General features: G+C 39.1%; 1 protein-coding gene across 1 annotated transcript in view; it reads left to right on the plus strand.

Annotated features, from left to right (window-relative positions):
- stac (SH3 and cysteine rich domain) overlaps positions 1-18,629 on the plus strand; it is a 74,070-nt gene that overhangs the window by 13,631 nt on the left and 41,810 nt on the right. Inside the window, exon 2 of the mRNA XM_057859482.1 lies at positions 2,048-2,381. Coding sequence (XP_057715465.1) covers positions 2,048-2,381 — 334 coding nt within the window. The remainder of the gene's footprint in view (positions 1-2,047; positions 2,382-18,629) is intronic.

Genomic DNA, 18,629 nt, shown 5'->3' on the forward strand with positions numbered 1-18,629 from the left:
TCTAGAAACTGTGCGGTGCGCACCAGAAACAATTAGTTAAACATTAGCATCATATAGCATTTAAGCTAGGGTGACCAAACATCATCTTTTGCCCGGTCCTGCCCGTGACGTCCGGCGGTTTTATAAAATAATGAAAACGTTCGGGGGTTTTTTGACTGACGATTTGCTCAGAATACTACAGTATTGTCTGGCCCATGATGTGTTCCCAAATAGCGTTGTTAAGACTTGTGTTCAAGTCTCTGCGTCAACCTGGCGTTTTGGTGTTGCTAGATTCATGCTAGGAGGAGCAGATTTTCTGGTCTGGACTGATGCTATTGAGGATGGTGGTTTGGCACTTTTAGATTCTTTTCAAGATGGGGCAGGAACCAATCAGGTGTCCTCGCTCATGGCAGTAAAAACATTCACGGGTTTCTGTAGCTGAAGAAACGGTGACAGGGTTACGGCGATAGGTTTTAGGGGATCGAGGTTTGTCAATGAGAACTGAATCATGACGAGTTATTGGAGAGGACACATGTTTGTGTGTCAATGTGAATTCATCTGCCAATACTGCAGCTTCAGTAAGGCAGGTGGTTTTCTGCTCATTTAAAATAAATTACAATTCTCTCTGGAAGACCATTTTTAAAATTCTTCCATCAATATTAATTCACGCAAGTCATTGAAATTTTGAATCTCGCTGGCTTGGCACAATCTATCAAACAAAGCGGTTTTCTCCCTCGCAAACTCTACATAAGTTTGGGTGGCAGTTTTTCTACATTTTCAAAATTTTTGCCTATATGCCTCTGGCACCAACTCATACGCGCGAAGGACGGTGGCTTTGACAACGTCATAATTAAGGCCGTCTTCTAAAGACAGCGAGGTGCACACTTCTTGGGCTTTTCCAACTAATCTACATTGAAGCAATAAGGGCCACACATTTTTGGGCCAATTCAATGTAGCTGCGACACGTTCGAAAACATTAAAGTACGAGTCCACTTCGGACTCTCTGAAAGGCAGAACTAATGCGATGTGCCGGCTAACATCAAACCCTTCGTGGGGCATACCGGTGAGCGGTGACCGTGGGGTTGTGGGGCTGGCTGTAGCAGCAGCACCACGCAGTTTCTTTATTTGGCTCAGAGGGAGACAGTCGCCAAAATAACAAAACAATCTATGAAAACCCTGTCTTCCCTAACAGAACTAAAAAGGTCAAATTAAAGATATTTCCTTTACCTACCTACTAGCAACAAAAACAGGAGAAAACTGTGCAAAACAAAAAGGCATCTCCCTCCTACATTACTGCTCAACTATTTACACTATGTACAAAGATCAGATCAAACAAGAATCACTGCTGGAAACCGAACACACGAACTGGCGTTTCTGAATGCTGGTCTGGCTGGCGAGAAGAGAGTGCTTGTGGCAAGCTTCTTTAGTAGGCCAGGAAGTCCAAACCTTGGCACCAATCAGGAGTGGTTGAATCAGCAGCACCTGCACCTAATTCATTCAATCAGCCACCTAACTCACACACACACACAGTGGGAAAAAGCAGTAAAAAAGAACAATTGACCCACAGGGTCATAACAACGTGTATAATCAAACGCTCATGTACCTAAAACTGTAATTAAGTCAAAAATACCTTTATTCTACTTTGGCTACAAATTTGCATGGTGTCAACTGTCAATTCTCATTCACAAACAAACCTTTGTAAGTCGTGACTACAGGAGCTCACAGGCCATCAGTATGTACACTTGCTAAACTAACATTTCGGCAACTTAACCCACAGGCTCTGCGTTCGATTCACAGTTAACTTTCCCAGAATTACTACTCTTTCATGGTCACACTCTAGGTCGGCACTGCGGGCGCATTCTAATCTGTTCAGTAGAAACTGTAGACCAAATAACAGAAAACACTTAACATTAAAGTTAAGATGCATTTTGTTTAGCATTGCTTCCCTGCTAACTGCATGTTGTAGTGCTGCACTCACTAACTACTGCCAAAATTATAAGATGATTGTGAACTGACTTCTACATAACTGATTTTCAATCACAAACAACTTCACTCTCTTTCCTTCCAGCTCCAGAAGCTCAAGCGTTCCTTGTCCTTCAAAACCAAGAGCATTCGCAGCAAGAGCGCCGACAACTTTTTCCGAAGCAGCGGCGACAACAAAACAGAGCTCCTCTCCGACGTGAGCGGCAGCACAGGCCACATGTACAGCATTGGCATGGCGCCGCCGCACACCACTGGCCCGTCTATCCCACCCGTGCCCCCTGCCATACCCTGCGCGCCCCCTCCAACGTCTCGCTCTCAGACACGCAACCCTCTGCAGGTGGACTCAGCCGGACACTGCTTCATGGAGCACATCTTCAAGAAGCCCACCTTCTGCGACGTTTGCAACCACATGATCGTAGGTACGGGGTTAAACACTTGTGCCCTTGATAAATTTTACAGTATAACTGTATACGGATCCTCCCCATAAAAGTTGAAGATCATTCATTGATATCTAAGATGTTGACTCAACATTGATGTGAAGTGTTTCACAAACGTGAACATACTAGGAGTTAGGGTTGTTCCGATCATGTTTTTTTGCTCCCGATCCGATCGTTTTAGTTTGAGTATCTGCCGATCCCAATATTTCCCGATCCGATTGCTTTTTTTTTTGCTCCCGATTCAATTCCAATCATTCCCGATAATTTTTCCCGATCATATACATTTTGGCAATGCATTAAGAAAAAAATGAATAAAACTCGGGCGAATATATACATTCAACATACAGTACATAAGTACTGTATTTGTTTATTATGACAATAAATCCTCAAGATGGCATTTACATTATTAACATTCATTCTGTGAGAGGGATCCACAGATAGAAAGACTTGTGACTTTGTATATTGTGACTAAATATTGCCATCTAGTGTATTTGTTGAGCTTTCAGTAAATGATACTGTGGCCATGCCCAAATGCATGATGGGTGGATGTAACACGCCTTTAGCAACCATGACTGTGCGTAGTGCTACCAATTGATAAATCTTCTCTGCGTTGGGAAATAACATAAGGTGTTAAAAAAAAGATCAATTGCTACCTTGCTTCCCCTCATTGCTTCCTACGATATTCCTAATTGCAGGGAGAGGGATTGTAAGGCTTTAGCCAATTAAAAAAAGGCTCCTAAGGCTGCCAAAATTCACTCTACTCATTTTATGTTGCCTTTTAGCTCTCTATATAGGTAAAACGGCGCCATTACAGATTGTGCGCGCCAATGCGTGAGTGGGTTGTGCAGCGCATGCATTAATTGCATTAAATATTTTAACGTGATACATTTTAAAAAAAATTAATTACCGCCGTTATCGGGATAAATTTGATAACCCTATCTTAAGCCTAAACTAAAGACTCTGGATGAGTGTAACATGTTATGTCTGTAACGTTAAATACAATTAGAAAACGATTTAATTAAAAAAGAAATATATATATATATATATTAAAAAAAGTCATGTCTGATATTTTTTTGCCGATTCCGATACTTTGAAAATGACGTGATCGGACCCGATCGATCGGCACATCTCTACTAGGAGTGTAACGAGACATTGATCTGGATTGATTGTTTAAGCAACAATCAAAACGCAACAGATTGAGCAACATTGTCAAATTTTAGACATGTCCATTTGTTAAAAACGATGGTTTTCATGAACTCTTTTGGGGACAGTAGTCATTTCAACGGACATCGATTCAAAAGTTATCATTAGCTTAACTCATATTCTGTCAGGTCACAGAGTATGTGTTGTGGTAGTTAGTAAAAGAGAGAAATTGATATTGATACTGTATAATTAGACGCCCAAGCCATTTCAACTGGGAGGGGCTGGAATCGATCGAGTGATTTAGTTTAAATGGATTGGACGCCTATTGCTGCCAATGGCAGCTAAAGAGCTAAGCTATGTCAGGTCACAACAGATTTACAAAACAAAACTAAAAAAAAAAAAAAAAAATGTTAATAAAATTTCCAGCACAAAATATACACGCACCACACTTCTTTCTTTCTTCTTCTTCTTTCAAATTTATTACAATTTGTTTTATTTTTTTACTGGAATTTCTATAGTTTGTAATCACTCAAGGCTCTTTGTAATTTGCTTTTTTTTTTTAAATCCTTTTTTATTTATGATTATTTAAACAATGCTTTTTTTCACCTAAAATGGAACCTTCAAGGGAACCACGGAGAGAAAGACTTGTACTTCTTAAAAGATAAATGTTAGTATGAGTTATAATAATTTTTAATATTGAAACCCCTCTTAATGTTTTCTTTTTTATAAAATTTGAAAATTTTGTTTAACTAGTAGGTCGCCATTGTTGTTGACGACGCAACGCATTCTGAGCGGTGACGTCACTGGGCAGCGCTGCCGTACTTCTACAGTGTCAGTCGTTAGCTTACCTGAACCCGAGCAGAAAATTGATGAACAGCACAGCACTGTTGCTATTTCACAAAATGAGCAGGAAACGCAATTAAATGAAAGTCCCCAGCGGGATTCGAACCGCATTTCCCGCGCAACAGACGAGCTTGTAGACCTCAGGATTATACTTCCAAGTGATATTAGAGTCATGATGTTCCTTATAAAGCAATCGCAACCCACATGCATTGTCTGTGCGGTAAAACCTGAAAAGGAAACGCAACTGAAAAGAAAGTGCGGCTGGCTTGACCACGGAATTAACAAAACACGGCTCACTTCAGAAAGCAAGCAGACAACAATACACATAGGGATTGCGTAAAAAGGTTTATTGAGCACACAAAAAACACGTGATCGCAAAATGGATCAAAAAATGGTCCGTGACAGTAGGTCGGGATCCAAAAAAAAAAAAAAAAAAAAAAAAAAAAAACCCGATTGAAAACCGCGGTGAGAGGCAGACAAACGGAAAAAAACCAAGGCAATGAAGCAACCAGCAATGAAGGGATAAACAAACTGTCAAATAGCAGCAAGTCAATATCTTGGCAAGCCGCTTAGGATTGGTTTAAAGACACTGCTGATGAGCTGGAATTGGATGCAAGTACGATGTCATGAACTAATCCCTCTGTAACATAACAACCTGACCAGCAGCAGAATGTGAAAAAATCATGCCAGTCGTCATACTAGCTTCGCTTGCTAGCTAGCACAGCTATTCTCCAGTCAAGGCCAACCGCGTCATTACCCCCAGAGCGCTTCGTAGGTCAAAATATTATTTTATTATTATTAGTAGTAGTACTAAATATTATAGATTTTTAAATCAATGGCAACAATATGAGTTTTTAATAACATATTTCAGTAAAGGAGAACAATTGTGGCTTATTAGACCCTACAAGTCTTTAAGTCCGAGGATCCCTTTCAATTAATGAATTCATTTTATTTAAAATTATTGATATATTTTTCTAATGCATACCACAAAATACCACTGTCCTATATGAATATAATAATAAAATTTTTTTAAAAATCATAATTCGTGCATGAAAGGGTACAGTGTCTGAAATGCCAAAGCAACAAACTTCTCAAAAATAAATATTGCTTTGTACTTATTGCTTTAAAATCAGTGTTTTTCAACCTTTTTTGAGTCACGGCACATTTTTACATTGGAAAAAATGTCGCGGCACACCAAAAACCAAAAATGTTCCAAAATTACTTTCTGTACATCATTTTTAATTATGAATACCAGTAGTTGCTCAATATTTATACTTATTCAGTGTGAAACTTGAGCCTGTTTAGATGAACACAAAGCCGATATCCTGGCAGGAATCTTCTTCAACAGCACTCAGTCGCTCTCTGTTTTTATTTTTTTTTTTATAGCGGTTAGGCTTGAAAAGCTCAGAGTTATCAGACTGGGGGAGTTTAGCAATGTCTTTAACCCTTTAACACCTCAGCCTATTTTGGCCGACTTTGCATGCATTTGATGTTGCCTTTATATTTCAAAGAAAAAATTGTTCACAATGGCCAAGTTGGGTCCCTTTTTTAAGGACACCTTGAACTTCATGTCCAAACTGTTGTTTTCTTCACTGACCAATTATAATCCACATTTTGGACCCAAAAAGACAAAAAAAATTCCAAATATTTTTTCAAAATTTGTAATGTTGATGTCCCATTGACAACCAAACATGCTCGACCAACCGTTTTGAAGCTTGATAATATTTATTCAACTTGTCAGGATAAACATTCAATAGAAAAAAAAAATAAGATAGAATAGTTTTATGTTTGACAATTCAAAACAAACAGCAAGTATGGTCATAGGCGTTTTTGGCCTTTACACATACTATGGTCAGAACAGGTTATATACAGTGCAAAATAGTGAGAGAAAAAAAAAAAAAATCATCTAACACAAAAAGGGTTTGGAGGATATCTCTTTGTAAAGTTAGGTATTATACCCATCACCTTATCTAAAGTATATACGTACATGCAATCAAGCTTCTCGAACACTCATCTTTATAAAAATTGAAAAGATTATAGTGAAGAAAAAATATATATATAACATTGAAAAAAAGTATTTTCAAAAATATTGACAAGTGGTTCAGTTCAATTCAAATTTATCTGGCATACGACCTGTTCTGACAATTTTCAATATACACTGGTTTAGGAATGTTTCAACGCGCACTCACCATGTGTCGATGTCAGGCAGTGGGATCAGACAAAACGCCGTGGCCGATGGTAATCCAAGGTGTCAAATTGTCAATGAGTATAGTCAAGCTAATCGTGGTCATTCAGTCCAAAGTCGTGTCGTGTGGTCAAATAATAAACAAAATGCGATCTTCGCGTCTTCAAACTTTCAAACAAACAAAACAATATACTCGCAACTCTGCGGTCATCTATAACGTACACGTGCGTTTGCATGTGGTCTGTGTTGGCGTTGCGTGCTGTCACATGTGTTGCGGTTAAAAAATATATCCGCCAACGTTCCACACCTGTGCTGAGTAAGTCATTGATTTATACGCGCATAGTGGTGACGTCATCGCCCATATTGGCGGCACTGCCACATTACGTCACTCAACACAAAAACTGCTCCAACACGACCCAATAAAGTTTTTTTTTTTTTGCGCACTCAATAAAGCTTCTGCATGAACAGGTCACGGAGCTGCGTCACACAGCCTACTCTTTCGCCGTTTGCGCGCTGCTGTCACTTCTACGCGCCGAAACGCTGACTCATCCCAGGAAAACAACGACAAATACAGCTCATCTTCTTCCTTGTGTTAATGAAATAATGCATTAGCTTGCGCTAAATTTAGTTTTAGATTCATTCTGCACGTTTCAAAGTCGCTCGCTCAATCCAACCGGCCGTTGCTTGCTTCGCATGCCTCCTTTACCTTAGTTAACGCCTCGCTCGGAAATTTATTAAAAATGTCCACATTCGGTTCGTCCTTCTTGAGATCACAACGGTTTTTGGGATATGTAGTCTTTTGTGCTGCTTTCGGTTTTGAAAAAGGACAAGAAATGATGGAAACATGGAGATAGATACATGGGCCATGCAGTGTTTTAATGCATATTTATGAGTGCAACAAAACTATAAAACTCAAATGACATTATCTCCCGTTTTTCTTGGTCGATTGACTTTAAATAAAAACTGGTGTGGACATCAACTTCCCCACTTTCAAATGAGACCAACCAGCGGCACGTGGGTGACCTAATTACAGCATGACGAAGCTTCAAAGACGGCATGCGTAAATGCGTCGCTGCCGACACGTTCGGTGTTAAAGGATTAAACGCATCAGGTCCAAGCATTTCACTGACAATGGCTTTGCAGGCAGGTAGTATTAATGTCATTGCCACAGTGTGGGAATTTTTGGATTTAGCAACAAGTTCAGCAACAAGGTAACTTGTTGCCAACTTGTTTTGAAGCGACGGATAGTTTCGTTTGGAGATGACGTTTAAACTTGCTTGGCACCATGGCACTGAAGAACTGCTCGGATTTCTAGCCATCAGCCAACTTGCTGTCCTTGACAATGTGTTGGAATAAAACACAAAGGGGAGGAGTGACGGTCATCACATATGGATAAGGTGGCTGATGGCTAGAAATCCGAGCAGTTCTTGAATGCGACACGAGGAATACCTCGCTCATCTGTACACGACCGCAACCGTCTACCCACTCCTTCCTTCCTAATGCAACTCCGCCCGACAACGTAAATTTTTTTTAAAAAATGCGATATTGAATATTTTTTCGCAGCACACCTGACGAGCTCTCACGGCACACTAGTGTGCTGCAGCACACTGGTTGAAAAACACTGCTCTATTAAATCCAAGAACCTGAATCGAATCATGAAACACTTTGCAATGTCTGCAAATATCACCATAAAAATGAGAACACCTTTCACTCTTGTAAATATCTTCGATAATTTCGTATGACAACACTGAGGAGAAGTGTCATTTTAAACAGTGTCACCAAAAATAACACACGGCAATTAACGAGTAACCTCCTGACAACCAAAGTGAGTACAGCCCTAAGTAAAACCCTCCAAATTGGGCGCAATTAGCCGTTTTTCCTCCCGAGGGGTCACGTGACTCGGTAAGAAGGTCTCAGGTGTGAATGGGGAGCAGGTGTATGGAATTTGGTATTATCACTTTAATGAATCTGAATTCTCTAAAGTGGATACCGTGCATGCCATCAAAAATCTCATTAGACTTCTCCTTCAAATCTTGTACATCATAAGCTCCCTTAGCCAGTGGAATTCACATTTGGTTGTGCTTTCCGACAGCTACAGCTGTGGCTCTTGACCTGGGTTCGAATGAACCCTGGGGTTTGGGGAGTAAGTTTAAAGACCAAATGTGAAGTAATTTCATAACATGCCAAATAGGGTCACAATTAAAATAATTAAACATTGTCCAACAAATAAAGCATGAAAAAATGATTTATATGTTGTATATTTGACACAATAATCGTGTTTCCGAAGTTCGAGCCTGGCAAAAAAATGACACATGGCAAAATCACTTTTGCCACATGGCAAAAAAAAAATTGCCACATGCCAAAATCCATTTGCCACATAACAACAACAACAAAAAAGTCACATGCCAAAATCCATTTTGCTAGATAACAAAAGTCACATGCCAAAATCCATTTTGCTACATAACAAAAAAAAAAAACAAAAAAAACAAAAAAAAAAAACAAAACAAAACAAAAAAAAAGTCAAATGCTAAAATCCATTTTGCTACATACCAAAAAAAAAAAAAAAGTGCCACATGGCAAAAAAAAATGCTACATGGCAAAATCAATTTTGCCACACAACGAAAAATGCCACATGGCAAAATCAAATTTGCCACATGGCAAAAAAAAAAAAAAAAAAAAAAGCCATTTGGCAAAATCAATTTTGCCACGTGGCAAAAAAATGCCACATGGCAAAATCACTTTTGCCACATGGCAAAAAAATGCCACATGCCAAAATCCATTTTGCCACATAAAAAAAGAAAAAAAAAGTCACATGGCAAAATCAGTTTTGCCATTTGGCGAAAAATGACACATGGCAAAATCAATTTTGCCACATGGCGAAAAATGACACATGGCAAAATCAATTTTGCCACGTGGCAAAAAAATGCCACATAGCAAAATCAATTTTTCCACATGCCAAATTCCACTTTTTGTTCTCGGCCCTGCTGTCTAGTTTTGCGTACATTATCTGTAGTTTCACCACTTTGGGGACGTTTCATCATTTTTAACAGTACATATCTTCTTATATACTCAGTGAACATTATCTCCCAAGATTCAGATGCGCAACATTCAACGCCCACCTGCTCCTTGCGTCACTACCTGTCATGATATACATGTCTAGAAATATGACATGCCATACGTAATAGATGTGCAATAATTACATGACTGCTCATACATTTTAAAAGAGTCTAAGTCTAAGCACACCGTTTTATAAAAGGCTTTTCAAAAACAAAGTTAGTCATGTATTTTTTTTCCCCCACAGTTCCACTTTCTGCTGTTTAAAGCTTTTAGTGGAAAGACAATTTGATTTGGCGCCGAGTAAAAGTGAATTACATTCGGTGGCATATAATAAAAATACCTGCGCATCGACTGAGGCTGTTATGGATTTCAGCGAGTTGCTAATTAAATAAACACCTACGTGGGCGAAGGACGTGTTTGTGTGTCTGACTGAGTGTGAAATGTAATTTACAGCTGCGGAGCGCTTGGAATAATAGTATTTTAACAGATTCAAACCAGTATAGTGGTGTAATAAGTGCAGGGTATTAATCTAACTTTCAAATGTCATATTATGGAAGGCTGTAATGGATCACATAAGCACACTTTAAAAAAGTGTTTTATGGGTATAATGCCTTGTCAATGTGGAATGTGCACTGATTTTGTACTTTTGACTGCAAAAGCACAGAAAAAGCCACTCAAGATCTTTCAATCAAATGATTTTTCCTAACGTGAACACACAAAAATGCAGTTCAGGGAACTAATTAGTCTAAAGAATCAAAGATAGCTGCAGAGGTAAGCGCGTAAGGAGGAAAGGAAGTGGTGGAGATAGATTTTCACTGGAAGAATGAAGGTGTGAAATAAGTCTACTGGATTAATGGATCAATATGTAGCCGTGCCATGAGCATGTAGGAAACAAACAAAAACAAAGTTGCGATGTGGGAAAGGTAGAAATAAAAGAAAGGGGTCAATTTGATGAGTGTGTGGAGTGGAAAATTAGAGTAGGATTCAGAATTACCTTTAAACACACATTTATGAAACCTCTTCAATTCTATCATAATACTATTGAAATGCTTTCATATACCCTACTGACACTTAAACTATTAAAACACATTGTTTTTCAGTTTATGAATTTATATAACATAATTTGCTAAGTGATTTATGAATAAACTCCCACCTAAGAAAACTTCACAGTAACACTTTACAACAAGGGTCCCTTAACACTGGAAGTCCCGGGTGTTTTTTGGCTATAAAGAAATTCCAGAAAGGCGTCAAATGACCCCGATACCAAACTGACTACTGGGCTTTGTCAAACAATAGACCACTCAAGAAGTAATCAAGCAGGCCACCCCCCTACACACTCCTGTGGAGTCGCTGCCTAGGTGTGAAGGGGGGGTTTCACTCTGGATAGCTGAAATTAGCATCTCGAATATAAGAGAGACAGGTTGACTTCTTGGTGGATCTTGCAAAAGAATTGGCTCACTCTCATGGGGGCACAAATAAAGCGCAGAATCAGAAATTGCTTCGGCAACGACCTCCAACAACTAGCCCCGGGAAAAGGGCGACGTGTCATAGGTCACCAAATATTTTGTTGTTGTTGTTTTTTATCACACCATCCCTTGTATTGTAGGTAAACTGCAGCTTTTGGAATATGTAAAAAGGTTGTCCGCCCGATTGCCTGCCTGAGCAGTCCACTGTCCAACAAAGCCAAAGCAGCCCTCCCCCACAAACAGTCAAGATGCTAATTGGAGCAATCCAACCCTGTGGTTTTTCTAGTGTGAATGGGAATGACTAATGAGGACCTCAACACTCACAAATGATATGTTCATTTGGGTTAGATGACCTTTCTCTGGATACAAAAGGGATTTGTATCAACTGATCCACCCTTGGTACTTCTAGTGTTAATTAACATTTGTTAATTCATTTTTAGACGATAACTAATGTTTAAGTAACGTTACATAATTAATATAATTGCTTATGTAACATTCATTAATATATTAATTAACATGAGTTAAGTTTAGGGTTAGTCAATTTAAGCATTTATAATTTCTTAGTTAACTGGGTTAGGGGTTAGGGAATTAGGGTTAGGGTTACAAATTATAGGGTTAGGGTTAAAAATGATAAATGCTTAAGTTACCTGTTTTTTTAAGGTTTGAATATATTACAGCTAACAGCTTTTAAACACAATATCCCAGGTGGCAGCAAGGTAGCCTCAATTTTACATAAATCAGTGGTTCATGCTCCTGAATGAAATGGACTGCTTGGATGTGTGTGGAAGCGATCGTTTTATATATTATATTTTTGAATCCCGCACCTTGAAAATGAATGACTTCCGGCTTCAGTCTTGGGTTTAGGGCAAATCAATGTGACGTCACCCGGGTCAGCATCTCACAATACAGCATTGCTTTATAACATCCAAATGGCCTGCGGATTCAACTGATTTTGCGTATTAATTTGTTTATTTTTTGCACCACGCCATCCAAACGACTGCAGGCTTTTGTAGCTGCACCAGGGAGAGGCGTGTGAGTCTTTTTGGGTTTCAGAAAGTTTCCGTTCACCCCGAAATCAGCCAAAAGAAGTGTGCGACAATTGTGGGACCATTGGACTTACGAGGAATGAAAATGAAACCCAGAAAAGTGAATTGCGTGGTACTCCCAGTCACAGAGGCCCGCGATCAGTTTTCTTCATGACATTTCCACCTGTCAAAACTGTCGCCACTTCTAGGATCACCACTGTTATGCACAATTACTCCTGGTTGCGGCTTCCAGGAAATATACGCAGTGCCACACCATGTGTTTTTATTTGTTATTTTCCAAGTGGTGAGAGCGCCATTGAGCATCAATTGTAATATCCCAAGTAACGATCAGAGGCGTAGCAAGGGTCGCCAGGAGCCCCAGGCAACAAGCAACATGGGGCCCTTCTGAGTCACATGACACACATACATACTCGCGCAGTATAATGAACACAAAGGTGGGGGGGTGCGAGCGGACGCACACATTTTAACAGGTGGCCGTCCTCTGCTCAAAATGCGCACCTTGCGCCTATTTTTACTCCCAGAATATGCCGCGCTTGTAACGTAGGACAATAACAGGACTGGTTGCTATGGGAACGTATACATACTCAAGGAACCTTGCTAAAAAGAGTATTAAAATTGCTAATAAAATCGTTTAGGATTATTTTAGATGCATTTATGTTACATTTTTCTTTTAGAGTATTTGACAAGGAATACGATATTACCCATTAATAGACTTTTTGGGAAAAAAATCACCAAGTAGTCACATGAATAATGACGTGGCCTGTGCAAATCAATGTAAAAAACTCGGCAAGGACATTCCAAAGAGTACTTGGTGAGTCACTCTTTAAACAAGCATGTGGTATTAATAGGTGATTGGACTTTCTTGAACATATATAATCTACGTGACATGGTTAGTGCTGATTGGGATTGATAACAGAATCGTTAGATAATCTGCCAAATGATTCCATGGTATTGAAACACTCCCTACACTCGCTGCGACAATGCAGTAAAGCTGCGTGTGCTAAATCTGTTGGCCCTCCGGGGGCCCTTGCTGGCTGTGGGCCCTAGGCAATGATGTCAGGCTTTGGTTGTTGTTTTCTAACGATTTATTTCAATCACAACTCGGTGACTGCTTGTAAAAATTGAGCATGCCCTCCTTTCATTCTGGCTCCTGCGTGATGAGTTCAATTGCGTTCACGAAAAAAAAAACTGATCACAAAACGGAGTTCCCAACCCCTGGTGTAGAAGGTGTAGTAATTTCGAAATTTTGCGCTGGCGAATAATTAGTTTCCAGTTCAGAGGTAAAGCACGCGGGTGATGACGTAACACACGAGGCTGCTTCTTTCTACGCATGCGAAGTTTGCGCAAATGCAGGCGTACCTTGCAGAAGCGGGGGGGGGGGGCCTTAAACGCACCTTAAACGTAGTGCGTACAGGTATAAAAATAGTCGTCAAAATACCCTGGAGAAAATTAACTGTCCTAGTGTAGACGTAGCATAAGTGAGCAGCTTGATCGGATTTAAGTGGACTCACTCAATGAAGCATTCAAGAAAGACAAGCATTTTTCTATGGCTTCTGGTCCCCATTAACCACGAAAAACGAGGGATCAATGTGGTAGCGTTCACAATATACTAGTGTGTTGAAAAATCAGGGTCCCCCTTCCCAGCCCACCTGCCATTTCCCAACTGTCAATTTGTGGTTCGCTAAGATGGTAGCATGGAGGCGTATTGTTCTGCTCTGCATGTTGGAGTGAGTCAGACCAAATAAGCTGATGGACAGCAGTGTGACAAAGACATGAGTGTACTATAACTGCCTTATCTAAACTACCTGAAGGAAGTATTTGAGTGAAAAGACAGTGATGCCAAGGCATACAAGAATCGTTTAACTGATTCCTTTGACTTATGAGCGTACAACTGTATCATAACAGAAATTTTGTTAGATGTCTCCTTGTAGTTTTTTATGTGTAAAAGTGTCAGAGCATCTGACAATTTATGTACTTAAATTAGGGTGACCATATTTTGGTTTCCAAAAAAGAGGACACTCAGCCCGGCCTCAAGATACTTGAATTTTACTCCAAGTTCACTCAAAGATGCCTATATCACTTTAATATATTTAAAGTGTGCCCCCTCACTCTGGATGGAGAAATGCATTTTGAAAAAAAAAAAAATATATATATATATATATAAATGTATATATATATAGATATATATATGAAATGCAGACCCATGGAAATGTAGTCCAGTCAAAAAACATACACACAGTAGGCCCAACTACCAGTACCAACTAAACATTTTATAAGTTACTATAGCGACAATTGTCCTTGACAAATTGTTATTCCCATTTAATTGATATTCTCATTCAATGTTCTAGATTGCACGCAAACAATAACCGAAAAAAACTGACAAACTATTCAACCAGCATGTTTCCAAATGTAGCAGTTCAAAACTACGATTCCCATAATGCATAGTGTGGTTTAGCTTACTGATAGTTAGCTGAGGCAAAAATCAAACTTTGCTATAAAAGTTTACAATCATCATCAGCGCAACGATGCAACACCAAACGGGATTTTACAGTCAAAGCTCCGACAGAAGTCAACAGTTGCCATTATATATACGTATTTATCGTAAAAATCTTAACAAATGGGCAGGCGTTGTGGCCAAATCGTCAACCCAGTAGATGGCGGTAATGCCTCATGATAGGGGCAAATTACCAACAAAAACAAGAAGAACTACTCCATCCCTCCCTTCTAGTAGGAGCCATGTCAAATGCTGCCACCCAGCGGCCGTAGGGATTCTCTTCAAATTGGTCCCGTGAAAAATCATAAAAACCGGACATTTTTATGAATTTATAAAACCCGCCCGGACGACGAGGATACTACGTGAAAGTAGGACTTGTCCGGGCAAAAGAGGACGTTTGGTCACCCTAACTTAAATGTCATTATTACCATTATAGCTCACACATTTGCATTGTTTAAAGTAAAGCTCGATGATGATACGACCTCAGTTAACCTCAGTTAATGTGACCTGATTCAGACTGACCTAAAAAATGATCCCGGTTGCTCTGGTGGTGCTGAAACGCCGCTGTTGTCACGGCGATCTGTGTCACCTGGCCAGGTTTTAAACTAAGATCACGTTTCTCATGGTTTTCTATCTCACTGTAGCCACAGAAGCGAAGGGTCATATTTGGTAAGGCAGTTCTCATTGCAGTCAGCACGTGTGAAAGAAACGGATTGCTAGATTTGTTTTCACACTTTGTACAGACACCTGACAAATTTACCAAATTACAGGGAATTAAGTATTTGTAGGCTACTTTGCCATTTGCCATACCACTGAGCTAAAAAAACCCAACAGTAATCAATAGTGCATTCGCTTGTCCACATTTTCACATGGGCAGAGCGTGGGTGCACATTAACCAATCAATACGCAACTGCAGACAGAACAATTAAACAAACTGACCTCCTTTGTGTAGAACACTAGCAACCATTATTAATAGTGCAGGCTGTATTTTCATCTTGGTTTACGATGCCATATTTGGAAATCGACAACTCAAATATTCAGTGTTGTTAATCTTACTTTTAAAAAAGTAATTAGTTACAGTTACAAATGACTTCTTCCAAAAAGTAATTGTGTTAGCAACTCAGTTACCTCATTCTAAAAGCAATTAGTTACTCAGCAAAGTAACTGACATTGCTTTTCATGTTCTACACCAGGGGTCCCCAAACTTTTTCCTGTGAAGGCCACATAACCCTTCCCTTCTCTGATGAGGGGCCGGGGTCAGTTTGTAACAGAAAAAGTGTGACGAATGCACGAGTGCCTAAATATAAAAATGTATTGTTTTTCAGAAAACCACAATCAAATAACCCTTTCTGGATTCTTCACGGAACAAAAGTTAAAAAATAAATAAATAAATAAGTAAGACAATATAATATAATTAGGGCTGTCAAAATTATCGCGTTAACGAGCGGTAATTAATCTTTTTTAATTAATCAAGTTAAAATATTTGACGCAATTAACGAACATGCCCTGCTCAAACAGATTAAAATGGCAGCACAGTGAAATGCCCACTTGTTGTGTTTTTGGGAGTTTTGTCGCCCTCTGCTGGCGCTTGGGTGCGACTGATTTTATAGGCTTCAGCACCCATGAGCATTGTGTAAGTAATTATTGACATCAACAATGGCGGGCTACTAGTTTATTTTTTGATTTGAAAATTTTACAAATTTTATTAAAACAAAAACATTACGAGTGGTTTTAATATAAAATTTCTATAACTTGTACTAACATTTTTCTTTTAAGAACTACAAGCCTTTCCATCCATGGATCGCTTTAACAGAATGTTAATAATGTTAATGCCATCTTGTTGATCTATTGTTATAATAAACAAATAGTCCTTATGTACTGTATTTTGAATGTATATATCCATCTTGTGTCTTATCTTTCCATTCCAACAATAATTTACAGAAAAATATGGCATATTTTATAGATGGTTTGAATTGCGATTAATTACGATTAATTAATTTTTAAGCTGTAATTAACTCGATTAAAAATTTTAATCGTTTGACAGCCCTAGTATATATATATGCAGACCCATGGAAATGTAGTCCAGTCAATACACATACACACAGTAGGCTATGTGCCAACTAAACATTTTTATAAAATTACTAACACTACAATTGTCCTTGACAAATTGTTATTCCCATTCAATTGATATTCTCATTCAATTTTCCAGATTGCACACAAACAATAACCGAAATAAACTGACAAACTATGCAACCAGAATGTTTCCAAACGTAGCAGATCAAAAACTACGTTTCCCATAATGCCTAGCGTGGTTTAGCTTATTGATAGCTAGCTGAGGCAAAAATCAAACTTTGCTATGAAAGTTTACAATAATCGGCAGCGCAGCGATGCGACACCAAACGGGATTTTACAGTCAAAGCTCCGACAGAAGTCAACAGTTGCCATTATACACGTATTTATCATTAAAACTTAACAACTGGGCAGGCGTTGTGGCCAAATCGTCGACCCAGTAGATGGCGGTAATGCCTCATGATAGGTGTAAACTGCCAACAAAAACAAGAAGATCTACTCCTTCCCCCCTTACTACTAGGAGTCATGTCATCGCAGGCAGGCACTGCTACCCAGCGGCCGGAGGGATTCTCTTCCAATTGGTGCCGTGAAAAATAACAAAATACAGACATTTTTATGAATTTATAAAACCCGCCCGGACGACGAGGATACTACGTGAAAGTAGGACTTGTCCGGGCAAAATAGGACGTTTGGTTACCCTACCCTAGCCCGATTCTTTACCCTAAACTTAACTCGAAACAGGGGTATTGCGGATATTGCGATAACTAGACAGTAACCTTTGCCATGTGTGGAAGTCATTTAATGTTGTGAATCAAGCGTTAAAGTTGTTAAAATTGCTCACGTTATTGCATTAGTTCCCTTGTGTCTATTTTCAAGATGTCTAAGTTTTAAAACTGTTTCATCATTTAAAGATAGATTTAAGTTACGTTTTGCCGATTTAGGATTTTAGATAAAAAGTTACTTAGGTTCGCTAGGAAGGTTCTTTACAACAGACCCTTCATGAGAAGTCTACTGCTTTAAGATGGCGGCTGTTTACTAACGCATCTAGTTCTTTATTATACATGTTGCTAATGCCACTGAAGCATCATGTGGCCGTAGTTTGTAGGGTATCGGTCAGTATTATTGGAGCCACCTAGCATAGTAGCATTGCGTTTGCAACGGCGTCACACTCCATTGCCTCCTACCCATTCCTACTCTGCGCTCTCGTCTTCGTGAGTCCGTCTTTTTCAGACTTTTCTCGCGTCAGTCAACCAACATCGTAACGCACGCCTTTCCCGCCTCAGTAATGGTAACGGCGTTGCCAAGAGGAGAAAAGTAATTAATTAGATTACTCACTACTGAAGAAAATAACGCTGTTAGTAACGCCTTTATAGTCTAACGCCGTTATTAACAACACTGGTTGTGATTGGGGGGAAGTAATGTCTATTTGGCTATCTTATTTTTTGAATTTATGTTACTACCCTTATTTTTGGACTATAAACCGCTACTTTTTTCCCTCATTTTGAATCCTGCGGCTTATAGTCCAGTGGGGCTTATTTGATGATTTATTTGGGTTAATAGGTAACACTTTGTTTGACAGCGGCATCATAAGACTGTCATAAGAACGTCATAATTATGAAATGACACGACACTATCATGGGCATTACTGAATTATTATGACATATGTCAAAATGTGTCATGTTGCATATTATGTCCCTAACTCCATTTATGTCCAGCTCAGATCTTTTACGTCCATTCAAAAGTGAGATAATTTGCTGGATGACACTAACCGACATCTATTATAAGCATTCAATAATGCCTATGACAGTGTCATGTAATTATGACAGTATTATGATACCACTATCCAAGAAAATGTTACCAAATACCATAACTAGCAATTAATGAAACAACTGGAACAGTAACTGAAGACATAATTAGCACAGGACA

The sequence above is a fragment of the Corythoichthys intestinalis genome, chromosome 15 (assembly GCF_030265065.1).
Source record: "Corythoichthys intestinalis isolate RoL2023-P3 chromosome 15, ASM3026506v1, whole genome shotgun sequence".
NCBI lineage: Eukaryota > Metazoa > Chordata > Actinopteri > Syngnathiformes > Syngnathidae > Corythoichthys > Corythoichthys intestinalis.